Consider the following 14,138-nt stretch of genomic DNA (forward strand, 5'->3'; position numbering starts at 1 on the left):
ACAATACATAGACTTAAATACTTATACAACCAGAAAAAGAAGAAGACTAACCCGGTTCGAGAGTGCGAGGATGACATTGCCAAGGTTGGCAAGTGAGCGATTGATGTTCTGTGCCTCGCGCAGGCGTGCCCCTTCCGACTGAGATTCGGAGAGGCGTTCGCTGCCAGCCAAATCCACCAAGTTCAGGCGCCCTGCACAGACGGCAAGGAGTCACCCCCGAGAATAACTTCAAGTACACTTTCTACTGAGAGCTGCACAAACACTGCACCTTCCACAGTGCCTGTGCTCTGCTGCACTTTCTACAGGGTGCATGCCAAAAGGAGAAAAATGTGCCTACGTGGACCACTACCTCGTATTTTGTCGATTTGAATGTGTCACACCAAATCAGCTAAGCTCATTTGAAAAAAAAAAATAGATTTGATAAAACAAGTTTTGTCAAGCGTGTTGGAAGCCATAGAATGGCCTTTTTTAGAGCTGCTCAGTGACCCAGAAGCCGCTTTTAATTCTTTTTCACCTGCCGTGAAAAAGTGCTTAGACGATTCCACTACTAGCCTTGTCAAATGTCGCAAGAACTTTCCAGCCCCACACAACCCAGGGCTCACAGCTGACTTAATGAAGAGCTTGCGAAGTAAAGACAATTTATATAAAAAAGCTAAAAAAAAACAACCTTTCAATGCTGCCCTGCAATCGTGTTATAAGAAGTACTGCAACATACTTGATAAAGTCCTGAAAGACGCTAGAAAGGTTCATTATACTAACAGGATACTTAATGCTGGTAATTCATTTCTTAACAGATCATTAGATGCACCCTCTATACCTGAATTAGAGTCATCAGAGGCTGTGCTTAGGAACACAGACGACATTGCAAACACCTTCAACAAATACTGTGCTAACACCTACCCTTCTTGCCTCGTCATAATTACCAGCCAGGGAATGCCTTCAATGCCACTTCACCTCCTTCCAAAAGGCCGAGGTGAAGTGGTGGAAATAATCGCATTAAACTAACAAGTGCTCGCCTCGATAACATTCAGCCTGTTCACCTGAAATGCATCTCCCACATCATCTCAACCCCATTAGCCCATATCATTAACCTGATGTTCAAAACTGGCATCTTTCCATTGCAGCTTAAAAAGGCCAAGATAATTCCAGTCTTTAAAAACAGGGACAGAACTTGTATTGGTAACTGCCAACCTATTGCCATTCTTTCTTCATACAGCAAAATTATAGAGAAGTGTATTGAAAAATGATTATCGAAATATCAGCCAAGTTTTGTATTTTATTCACTAAACAATTCGGATTTCGTGCAGTCTATTCGACAGATTTTGCACTATTCTCTTTTACTGTTTACATTAAACACGCACTTGACTCTGGTTGTTTTGCCAGTGCTCTGTTGATAGACTGATCTCACCGCGAGTTGCACTATGCCACCGCTGCCGCAGTGCATGCCGGTACTTGGAGTACTCGGTACGTTCAGCTGCCTACAGCTGGTGCATCGGCGAGCTGCATTAACTAGCTTTAGCGGCCGTATTTGGATGAGTCGCGATGGTTGGGTTCACGTGCTGGGATGTCACAACAGCAACCTGAAGCAAAAGGACTCATAATTTACGCGTTTTCAAAGGATGTCAAGCTCCGACAGGAATGCGTGCGACAACGAAGTCGGACGGAGTGGCAACTCGCACTTTCAATGTATTGTTCAACGTGTTTGTGAATTCCGTGTGTATAATGCATGGTAATTTAGCAGTGCTCTACTGTGTCATAACAAGCTTTCTGCGCGAATGATGGGCCGATCAGCGACAGCAAAACTTCATACAACATGTGCTCGATCCCCTCGCCGAGGCGACCGCCGCCAGCGCCAACAGACTGGATACAACGTGCTTTCCGGGCAAAACAGAGATCGCTTGAGTATACAGCGATATATAAACCGACCTCTCATCAAAAGTGATGACGACTGTCAAGTGTCTAACATGAACGAGACCTGTGATACAAGCCAAACTTATAACTGCATGCTGTGTACAGCTCGCGCCATGGAGTGCACGGTGAAAGCTCGACAGTGCCGGCATCGCAGCCCACTTCGTCGCCGGGATTGCCCTATTCCTTTCAAAATGTGATATCGCGAAAGCAACGTAACACGGCAACAGCGGTAGCAAAGCTGACCTTCTTATATGAGTGTAGGCGGCTCTTATTAACGTACTGTACACTTCAGTTTCGAAGCGGTAGGCCTAGCGACGATATCGGCGCCCAGCCACCCGTCGAGGCCGGCAGCGCCGGCCTGAGCGGGCTACTGCTAATCCGCCGCATTGTGTGTGTCACCAAAGCCTCTTACGCCTCATCGATCCCTTGTGCGGCAGGAAATATTTTGCCGTTCACAAGATTTCCGTGACGTTCGCAAACTGCATGCGGCCAGTCGTCGCCCCGCGGATGCGCCTCTAACCTGCTTCACGGCGACCGTCTCATTCACGTTTAACGCATCACTGTGATCGAAGTCCTGCGTTGACAACACAGTGTACACGCAAAGTACTGCTTGAACAAAAAATAAGCGCAAGAAGCTTTCTTTTTTCTTTTTCATCCCATCGGTTTGTTATTTTCCCGTCTTCGTAGTCATGGAGAGCTCTACGCAGTTTGGGCAAGTTATTTTTCGCACACTGTAACTTGTATTGCTCGCGTGCTGACGGTCACTAAAGATGTTTGCTCTCGTGACAACAGGAATGTCATTTCTTATTTCCTTTTTCTTGTTACTAATACTTATTCAGTGAAGCGACGCGAGTGCATCAACACAACGAGACGACCTGGCTACATGTTAGCATTGTGGGATGTTCTTTTTTTTCTTTACGCTAGGATATGCAGTGTAACCTGAAGTAAAATAACATACATTAGAAGTCCCAAGACAGTTTACCACAGCGTTCAATTGTCTGCTGTGCCAAGGATTCATGCCGAACGACAATATACCTGCAGCACGCAGCCGCACCAGCAGTGCTCGGAGTACTCCAACTAAGATGGCGGCAGTGCCGCTGTCGGAAACTCGCGCATGCGCAGATCATCTGGTGAGATCGGTCTATTGACCTTTCTAAGGCCTTTGATTCTATTAGCTAAACTTAACTCAATAGGCATCGTAGGCAGTGCGCACGAGCTGATAACCAACAGACAGCAAGCTGCTTGTATTTCTAACATCCTTTCCACATCTATTGACAAAGGTGTCCCGCAAGGTTCCATACTGGACCCGCTTTTATTCTTAATTGATATTAATGACCTAACGGCTAATATAACACACAGTCAACCTTTCTTGTATGCCGACGATACAACAATAGTCACCAGTGACAAATCCATCGACGCACTAACTAATAAGTCAGCCACTGACTTCGGTAACATTCACGACTGGTGCAAAGCTAACGGTTTAGTAATTAATGCCAATAAAACACAGTTCATTGCCTTCCATTCAAGTCTCAACTCTCTTTCACCTACACCCGTTATAAGTATAAATGGCCACAGCCCTCTTAGTACTAATAAGTGCACATTTTTGGGAGTACACTAACCACATTTCGCAGATACGGCAGAAGATATCGGAATACAGTAAAACCTCGGTAATTTGTACTCGGTTAATTGGGAATCCCGGATAGTTTGTATTATTTGCGCGGTCCCAAATTTTTACATGTAAATATAACCGGATAATTGGTGCGGCCAGTCTGCGACTTCCCGGTTAATTGGCACACTTGGCCGCGACTTCCAAGATATGCAAAGGGTGTTGCGAATCTCGGAGGCTGTAACTAAAACATGCATTTTTTTTTTGATGTATGGATCTCGAAGGCCATGTTTTTTTTTACCGGAAATACGTCGTAGACGCCATGTTTTAGCAATTGCCAGGCGGCGATGCGTGCGGTTGCGATCATGATCATCATCATCTCAACAGCGATGTTAGCCACTCTAGCGAAGTGAATGTTTTGTGGAGTCTTTGTGCCATTTGGATGTCGGCTGGCGAGCATTGTGCGATTCGGTGCGACTGCTCCATTTGTCTCCTGTCTCCGCTTGAGTGTCTTCCCTGTGAATTAGTTGATTGAGGTGTGCTTGGAAGGAAGATGCCGAAGTACAAGAGCTTGTCCCTGCACGAAAAGGTGTGCTTAATTGAAGAGGCCAGCAAGTCGACGGCGTCGAAAACGGCTCTCGCCGAAAAGCACCACGCGCCTCTGTCAACGCTGTGCAACATCATCAAGAATAAGGAGAAAATTCTCGATGCTTACAGCAAGACGCACTCGTCAAAGCGTACACGAGTACGCCCGCCTACGTACGCCGACGTTGAAGCAGCTCTGATCGACTGGCTGCAGAAAGCCAACGCAGCACACCTTCCTGTGAATGGGACCATATTGCGTGAGAAGGCCAACCAGCTGGCGCTGCAACTTGGACATTCTGAGTTTAAATGCAGCAATGGATGGTTTTGCCGATTTAAGGAGCGCAACAACCTGACATTCGTGACTGTTTGTGGCGAGAGTGGCAGCGCGGATCAGTCTGTTGTCGACGGCTGGAAGCAGCACACCTTGGCTCCACTACTCGCCAAGTACGAAGCAGCAGATGTTTACAACCTTGATGAAGCTGCTCTGTTCTACAAAATGTTGCCTACGAAGACGTTCGCTTTGAAGGAGGCAGACATTAAGGGGCGGAAACAGAACAAAGATAGAATCACTGTTTTGTTTGGTGCAAGCATGTGCGGTGAGCACAAGCTGCCACTGCTTGTTATTGGGAAGACAGAAAAGCCTCGTTGTTTCAAAAATGCCCGACTGCCATCCAAGGATGACCTGATCTATAAAAACAACAAGAAAGCTTGGATGACGGCTGCACTCTTTGAAGAATACGTGCGGCACCTTGACCGCAAGTTTGCGGCCGCAGGGCGCAGCGTTTTGTTCGTCGTCGATAATTGCCCAGCTCACGGCGACATTCAGAACCTGCAGGCAATCAGGCTGGTCTTTCTACCCCCGAACACGACGTCGCTATCGCAGCCGATGGACCAGGGCGTCATACACCATACCAGGAAAATATATCGCTACAATCTGTTGAAGCGAATGCTCCTTTGCTGTGACAACGGAAAGGAGTATAACATTGACCTCCTCGGTGGTATTTGCCTCATTGTTCACGCATGGAGGCAGGTGGAGGCCACCGTTATTCGACGGTGTTTTGAGCACGCCGGTTTTGTGAAAGAAGAGGCAACCTCCGCTGAGTTTGCTGTCACCGCTGTCACTTGCCCGTTTGATGAAGAAGGGGAGACTCTCTGCGCTCGATATGAGGCTTTGCACGCGGACGAGGAGTGCACTCCAATCGGATTCTCCGAGTACGCAAATGTCGAGTGCACAGTGCAGACGTGTTACGCCGACATCGACAGCGAGATAGCTGCGAGATCGACCGATTCGGCCTCTAATGTTGACAGCGATGACGAGCCCTACCGAGCACCCCCTTTGGCGGATGTCATCGATGCCTTGAAAGTTGTGCGCAGCTTCGTCGAGTGCAACGGCGGCGAGGCTGAGATGCTGCGCCTCATTGACAGGCTGGAAAATATGACTTTCAGTGCTGGGAACTACTGAACGCGTCAGTCACGCATGGAGGAATTTTTCTCCAAGTAGGCTGACTTGCCACAATAAAGGTGTGACTTCCGTACATCACGTTTTCTGGCTGATTTCTTTGATTTCGCGTTGTTTCGGATAATTGGGAATCCCGCTTAATTGGGATATTTTTCTCGGTCCCGAGGCCTCCGAATTAACGAGGTTTTACTGTAGTAATTAAAGTACGACCATTGTTCAACTTGCAGACACTGCTTAAACTGTACTACGCCTTCATCCACATCACATCATGGGCATCCCTCCACGTCTCCAAAACAAGTCATTCGCATCCTAACATTCCGTTCACCGATCACATGCGCGTCTTCACTTCTTCAGCAACATGGAATACTAATCAAGTATAAACTGGGAATTCTTTGATTTTCTTAAAGGTACCATAACAGCCGATGTCTCGGAGAAATTACATTTTTTCAACTCTAATCCCACTAGGCTTGCCTCAAACAACAGCATTTTACTACAGCATGTACGTACTAACTACACCAAACATACAGCCACATTTGCAGCTATAAAAACCTGGAACTTAATACCACTCAGCACAAAGCAATTACACTTAGGAGTGCTTAAAAATGAACTTGTTCATCTTATTGTTCACTCATAAGTAATCCGTATTGCTATATCTTCATTTCCTTACGTTTAGATCACTACTGTAGGCACTACTGTTGTATTTATTACTCATGTACTTTTGCGTTGTTTACATAGCTGTGTATAATTACTCACAGTTGTTTTATTGCCCTTTTCAGTGCCATTTCTTTGCTGTACGTTTGCGTTGTTTTTTTAACTATGAATGATTATTTAACGCCGTTTTGTTGCCATTTTTTTTGTACTTATCAACATGTAATTTTCTGACAGGAGGTGCCCTTCCAGCCTTGTGCTATGGGACCTTCTGTATATTCGACCCCCATGTTTGTACATACTTGCCAAGTTTGGAGAAACGGAATCCGGGAGATCCACTCAACGAAGGGGGGGGGGGTTACTGCGATAGCACGATATACTCGCGGACAACTTTTCTTGGCAATGAAGCAAAGGCTACGGGGGCGGAGCTACTGCACATGTACTGTTCCGCGAATAGTCCGGTTCGGCGCGCGTTTCGAACTTAGTTTTGGTTTGTGAACCTTCCTACCTCCTGTGACGGCCATTTGATTATTCGAGCGGCCGTCCCAGGCTTAGACAGCCATTTGTTAGTGAAATTCGTCATAGCCTCCCTTGGTGCATCGTCGGAAAAGCTGGAGGGTGACGAGCGCTCACCTGAAAGCACAGACGCCATTTTGACTGTGAGGTGCACGTAAAAGGTGCGACGTTTTTGGAGGTGCAAAAACGCGAAATGACACTGCATAAAGCGAAACAAATATAAATATATCCTTGGTGCACGCTGACTCTCTTTTCAAACAGCGCCCCGTAGAAAATAAAGTAATGTTTTTTTATTCTCAAGCAGAAAACACGGACGCAATTTTGGGACTATAATCTTCAGCGGTAGCACACGCGTTGTTCGGCTCTCTAGCCTTCCCTTCATTGCCAAGAAAAGTGGTCCGCGAGTATAGCAATTATATGGACACTGTCAGCGGGATTTTGCAGTCACTGCAGATCTGTACAGAGTCCAAACCGATAACATCGCTTACGCATAGTCTGTTTCACGTGCGAGTAAAAGCGCGCTAGCGCTAGGGACGAACGCGGTTGAAGCAGAGATGAAACGACCCGGCCGTCACCGTCGCGCGAAGGGCACATGCGATAACATTGCTCCACACGCGAGGCCTGTCGTCGCTTGCTTACCAGCTATTTCGTCGGGCAAGATTTTGTGTGTACAGAAACGCATCATCTAAGAAATATTAACGGCTGATATAACCTGTAACACATTTAGGATGTGGCCAGATATGGCCAGACAACTTTGCTCATGTGGCCAGACAAAGCACTGGACGCGCGGGGCAAAACTGGATTTTCGGGATATTTTCCTATGACCCGTAGAACCGGGAGAAACGTTCAAAATCCGGGAGTCTCCCGGGTAATCCGGGAGACTTGGCAGGTATGTTTATATCTTTGGTATGAATAAAGAAGTTCTTGAATTGAATTGAACACCAATGAAAGAAAGCTAATGCGGACATTTTTCAGCTGCAAGTGGAACTGTGCCGAATCGCACGATATTTGCCTGCTTCCAGTGTGCTAACTAGTTTCCCACAAAGGCACGCCGTAGTGGAGGGCTCCAGATCACTTTGCACTGAAGTCACCTCTAGCACTTCACCTCCACGGAAATACGATTCTTGCAGCCGGGATTGAACCTGCATCTTTTGGGTCAGCAGCTGAGCACCGTAACCAGTAGGCCACCGCAGCAGCTGTACAAGAAAGACGTTTGGCTATTTACAGTAATGTAATACACAGATTCTCAACCCTGGCAATTTTCTTGATGTTGTCAAGGGGACAGCCGACCAACTGTTTTACCTGAAAAGAGAGTTGCACTCCACTACAAAAGCCTGGCCACGATGATCAGAGCTCCACCGTCTATCCACAGAATATATTCTCTTTAAAAATAGTTTGAGGCCCCTGGCCATGAGAACACTTACCCCGACAACCCACACCGCTGTGACTGTTGTGGCCAACAATGTCAAGGCGAAAGACTGAGTGGGACCGGGAGGACCGCTCGTTGCACTTGGTGGCCGCTACCGCACGGTTCTTTCGTGCACACTGCAGCAGCTGGCTGATCTGAAGAAGAACAGTGGGAACGAGTGGGCTGTTTAACTACAAGGAAGAAACTCTTGTGAAAAGGACCATAACTAATGTTGAGATACAATATTGCAGTTTCAAGGGGACGTAGGTGGGACGTAACAGTAGAGCCTTGCTTTGTACCTTATTATAAAACTCAGGGGACCTCAAGCTAAACTTCGTGAAAGGGATTTCATTGCTCTGCAAGAGGGTAGAACAAATGGAATCTGATTTTAGTCCCATTAACAGCTGATTTATTTAGACAATTTCCGTTGCTATTTTGCATTTAACAAAGCCATCAAAGGTGAAAATGTATAACTTGGAATCCAACTTGCTTCAACTGAGATCAACTGGTTCCAGTTGGAAACCCACTAGTTCCAGTCGGAAGCTAACCGGACACCAACATTGCATTGAGGGTGTTGTCTATTCAATCCCACTGTCCTGCGGAAGTAAATATATAGGGCAAACAGGCAGATGCCTTAATGAGCGACTGAAGGAGCATAACTACAATGTAAATAGAGCAATTAGTGGCCACCTAGGCCTCCATTGCAGAGATTGTGGATGCAGGCCAACCTTTTCCAAAACAATAGTTGTAGCAAGAAACAAAGATTATAGAACTAGGGAAATTATCGAAGGTGCAGAAACAGAACGTGTTAAGAATAACTGTGTGAGCAAGCCATCTCTAATCCTGCCAATGAAGGAAATAAATTTTTTGAACCGAAGGTGATATGTACGGCACGTGCTTGTGGCGCTCACTGATGAAGCACGTCGATGAGATAGGGGCACCAGTGAACCATGTTTCTTTTTCTTTCTATCTGACTGTTAAGGTATATATATGTGCCCACATAGTGTCAAAATAAAATCACTTGTAAGTCAGCGCTGTTGTCGTGCCTTCTTCGTCTTAAAGGCCAACTCCGGCGATTTTTTGGCCATGTCAAAGTAATGGTGCTTTTATGTTCCTGAGACGCTCCTGTTACGGGCCCGATCGCAGAAATACTCGGCAAATTGGAGAATAATTTTAAATAAGCAAAAAAGCGCAACACCGAAACCGAAACCCAACCGAGTGTACTGTCTACGTATGACGTAAACGTTGTTACGAACGAACCGGAAGTCGTGCAAGACATGCCGGTCACGCCAGAGCGGAGTATGAAAACTGTGACAGCCGGGACGACCAGCGAAGCGCCGGCCAAACCAACGCTGTCTGTCGCCTTGTGCACAGCAGACGCTCGCTGTAGCGGCCGAAGCGCCGAAGTTAGCGGTGCCCTCGGCTGCGTCACTTCTGCCGCCTTCCCAATACTGACGTCACAGACCAATAATTGCCAATAATTGTGGGAAGCCAGGAATGCGTTTGCAGACAATCTTCAAAATTCATTTGCAAACAATCTGCGCATGTCTCAAGCTTGTAATTTGGCATAAATGACGGAAATGTGCAAAGGAATGTACCCAGCGAATTTCATTGAGATCCATCGACCTCGAAAAATCGCCGGAGTTGGCCTTTAAGTCTTGTCTCAATTTTGCGCTGTTTTTTTTTTTTTTTGCCAAGTTTAACCATGAACCAACTAGCCCAAGCCTCGACCATAGTAAGCTTTATTTCTAGTACAATGGGCCCTTTTAATTGTTTTATTGCGATAGCAATTATATGGACAGTCTCGGCTGCATTTTGCCGTCGCCGTCGCCGTCGTCATGCACCGTATATGTATAAGTATGTATATATATACAAAAGCCCCATAGAAAAATAATTCAGAAAAATGCTTCCGAAGCGCGGAATCGAACCAGGGACCTCTACCTCCGCAGCGAGTGGCGCTAGCCACTACGCCACGAAACGCAGATCCTCCAAGTAGGTAACGGCGAGCGTTATATACACACCGTTTACCGCTGGACAGACTCAGAGACGGCTGCGCTTATAAGCGTTTCTTCATTACCAGCGAGATGGCGTTAGGAGCGCGACAGGCGCATTTAAAAGTCGTCGGCGAGCTCGCTCGCTTCTTATACTTGCGCAGGGAGAACCTTGCCCTTCCGCTGTCTGCTCGCGCGGTTTTCTTGTGCTGAGGGGAAGAGGGATGTTTCACGCTTTCACCGTGATGTCCGCGCTCATGTTACGGAGCGTACGAAAGCCACTCGAGCTCAAGGGACGCTGCTAAACGAACAAACAGAAGATGAGCGCGAACTATCAAGTGTCACAGCTCGACACTTGAAGCACGTTAGTTTCCTTCGCTGCTTCGGCCGTCTTTGCAACAGGAGCGCCGTTCAATCTGAGAGTATCCATTGGCGAGCCTTACTTCATATAGCATTAGTTTCTTGCTATCGCATTCATTGCTTCGGCCTTGCGGCGAAACTGTGACTTTTTTTTTACATGGATCCCTATTTCCTCGTCACCCTCATAGCCATCGCTGTGTGCCGCGCGCGTACCCTGTCGTACTATCTGAGGGTCAAGCAACTGCCCCCAGAAGTATTGCTACTTTTTGGTGGCTTTAGCCCATCTCATGGGCACGGTACGAGAATGTGCAAGATCCTACGTTCCGAGTGGCATCGTCAGGCACGATTCTACAGGGACTGCTTGCATCTGCGTCTTTGTGCACCGAATGGGCCTCGTCAACCGGGCAGGAAGTGGCGGGAATACAGCAGTCTGGCGGACTCAACGTCGGAGCTTTTATGGCTGCAAACGCTTTCGGAACTTCGTGCCTCTGAAGCCAGAGCTCCAAAGGCTAGGAATGACGGCGTCAAAACCTTGGGCGACGTGTCACTTCCCGACCGCATACAGCGTGTTTTGGCCAGGGGACCCAAGTTCACTGCTCAGCCGAAAAAGACTGCACCAGAGCTACTCAGCTTAGTGAGGCGAGTGTCCGGGCTGGCGCCGGAAGCCGAGGCAGAAAGGTGCGTGTCCGAAGGAGTGGACGTACTTTTGAAGTGTGGACAGAAGAAATGTCTAGTACCGGTAAAACAGACGGAGCGTTACTTGAGAAATAATTCGCTTACCCTGCTTCCCTCAGATAAGGAAGGAGGCTTTTTAGTCTTAAAGAAGGCCGTGTTCATGTCGAAAGCTAAGGAAGCAATTTTATTGTCTTTCACTTTCAGAGATGTTTCCCTGAAAAAAGTAAGAACAGATGCTAAAAAGTTACGTAAAAAATTATCTCTGCACGATTTGGTTAAATCCATTGACAAAAGCAAACGACTGAGCCTGCATGTGTTTTTTAGCGTAAAAACTCATAAAGTAGACATACCGCTAAGGGTCATTATTTCAGAAAGCGACACATGGCAAAAAAGCGTATCCTTGTTTTTACAAAAGAAATTAAACCTGTTGAATGTAGATGACCCATTTCTTGTGCGGAAGTCGGATGAAGTTGTCTCGTTTTTAGAAAATTGCAAGGACAAAAGCTACATAGCATGCTCTTTTGATATCAAAGACTTGTATTATTCTTTGCCGCATCGGGATCTTATGCTCTGTATTGAAAGTTGTATTGACAAATACGGTGCTGTTGCGTATCAAAATGATACAGGGCTTTCAATGCAAGGTTTTTTGGAGCTGTTAAAAATGTACCTCGAGTCGACATTTATGACGTGGGAAGATAAGCCCTACATCCAAACCAACGGCATATGCATTGGATCGTGCGTAGCTCCAACCTTAAGCGACCTCTTCTTAGCGCAACATGATAGGCGTGTGCATGAGCAACTGCAAGTGTCAAAGGTAGCCAAAATATTCCGGTACGTAGACGACTTTTTAATCATTTTTAATATGGACGAAATGGGCTTAGAACCATTAATGCTTTATGTTCTTGAAAAAAAAATTCGTGACTGTTTTAAACCGCTACTGCTAACGTTTGAGATGCCGGTGGACGGAGCTATCAAGTTTTTAGATATAAAACTTCGTTTTTCCAAGGATCATATTTGCTGGGCGTATGAGCCACGTGCTTCTAAGCCACTTCTTCCATTTGACTCGGCCCATTCAAAGCTCGTAAAAAGGTCCATTGCTGTGACATGTTTCACGAATGCATTAAACAAGTCATGTTTGCATTTCATGACAGATAGTTTTAAAAAACAGGTAGACAGTCTTGAAGCAGCAGGTTACCTGAAGCATGTGCTTATTTCCATAGCGGAATCAGTTCTAAAGAAGATAAAGGAAAACAGAAAGGATGGCCAAGAAGAAACAACAGAAAGAAGGGAAAAGACAACCGTCATACCTTACATCCACCGGCTAGCGCATAACTTGAAGAAGATAGGAAAGCACGCCGATGTAGAAGTTGTATTTTCTGCACCTAAAAAATTGTCCGCAATGTGTTCAAAAGTGAACGAAACAGAAAGACAGCCACAGTCCTGTCTCATAAAGCATGTAAACTAGTTTGTAAACTGCATTGAGGGTGTTGTCTATTCAATCCCACTGTCCTGCGGAAGTAAATATATAGGGCAAACAGGCAGATGCCTTAATGAGCGACTGAAGGAGCATAACTACAATGTAAATAGAGCAATTAGTGGCCACCTAGGCCTCCATTGCAGAGATTGTGGATGCAGGCCAATCTTTTCCAAAACAATAGTTGTAGCAAGAAACAAAGATTATAGAACTAGGGAAATTATCGAAGCTGCAGAGACAGAACGTGTTAAGAATAACTGTGTGAGCAAGCCATCTCTAATCCTGCCAATGAAGGAAATAAATTTTTTGAACCGAAGGTGATATGTACGGCACGTGCTTGTGGCGCTCACTGATGAAGCACGTCGATGAGATAGGGGCACCAGTGAACCATGTTTCTTTTTCTTTCTATCTGACTGTTAAGGTATATATATGTGCCCACATGTCAAAATAAAATCACTTGTAAGTCAGCGCTGTTGTCGTGCCTTCTTCGTCTTGTGTCCTGTCTCAATTTTGCGCTGTTTTTTTTTTTGCCAAGTTTAGCCACCTTTTTAGAAATCTTTTTAGATTTTGATGCTAAACTGATTGCTTTGTGTCTGAGGGACACTAAAGAGAAACAATGAGTCGGTTTAAATCGATAAATTGTGCTTTGAGAACTCTAATGTCGTTATTTTCGCCATCATAGGTTTATTAATAGAGAAGAAAATCAAGTTCAAAGCTTCATTTTTAAATTTCACGCCGAAATCTCCCCGCGTGATGTCAGGGATTTCAAAGTGTATTTATCATATTTTGGCACCATTGGCTCAACAAAATTACCCCAAACTTGATATGTTAAAGGAGCACTGACATCAAATTTCAAAGTCGAGATGTGCCCTTCATTCGATTGTTCGGTATGCATATGTCTCCTTGGCCAAATTTGAATGGCGTCCGCCGCGTGGAAGTAATTTTATTTCGAGGGCAAACAGCGTACGAAAGCTCAACGGAAGATTGATCACGCTGCGACATCGACACTAGTGCTACGTAACAAGTGTGATACATTCCGACCATACCATCCTGAGTGACGATACGCTAGTAACAATGACGTCGATGATCTGAGTGTATTTATTGTGCCGCCGACTGCCGCCGACGCCAGGCGACGCTCTCACCGGCTCTCACTCCCAGCCAGTGGCTCTCCTCGCTGTCCCGATCCGTGCCTGCGATTCATCGTGTCGTAGCGACTGATTTGTCGTGTGATACTCAACGCGAGTGCGATCAATCGGAGCGACTACGTGCCAGCATGTTGGGGAACCGCTGCGTAGTACGGACCTGCTCGTCGAGGCGCGGAAAAAGCGGAAAGTGCGTGGCGTTTCCTTACACGTACAGTACACGCCAACACGACCACAAGTTATCGAAGTGGAGCAGCTTATAGATAAATATCATTGCTAACAAGTAATACGTATGTAGCGTTATTAGTGAATGTTAGTTCGTCTGTGGAATTCCTTGCGCTAGCGTAATACCGGGTTACTGCA

General features: G+C 46.2%; 1 protein-coding gene across 1 annotated transcript in view; it reads right to left on the minus strand.

Moving 5' to 3' along the window:
- LOC119395588 (kinesin-like protein KIFC1) overlaps positions 1 to 14,138 on the minus strand; it is a 273,777-nt gene that overhangs the window by 32,485 nt on the left and 227,154 nt on the right. Inside the window, exons 12-13 of the mRNA XM_037662566.2 lie at positions 8,150 to 8,288; positions 52 to 191 (exon numbers count right to left, since the gene is read on the minus strand). Of these exons, the coding sequence (XP_037518494.1) occupies positions 52 to 191; positions 8,150 to 8,288 (279 nt within the window). The remainder of the gene's footprint in view (positions 1 to 51; positions 192 to 8,149; positions 8,289 to 14,138) is intronic.

This window comes from Rhipicephalus sanguineus, chromosome 6, assembly GCF_013339695.2.
Source record: "Rhipicephalus sanguineus isolate Rsan-2018 chromosome 6, BIME_Rsan_1.4, whole genome shotgun sequence".
In the NCBI taxonomy this organism is placed as follows: domain Eukaryota; kingdom Metazoa; phylum Arthropoda; class Arachnida; order Ixodida; family Ixodidae; genus Rhipicephalus; species Rhipicephalus sanguineus.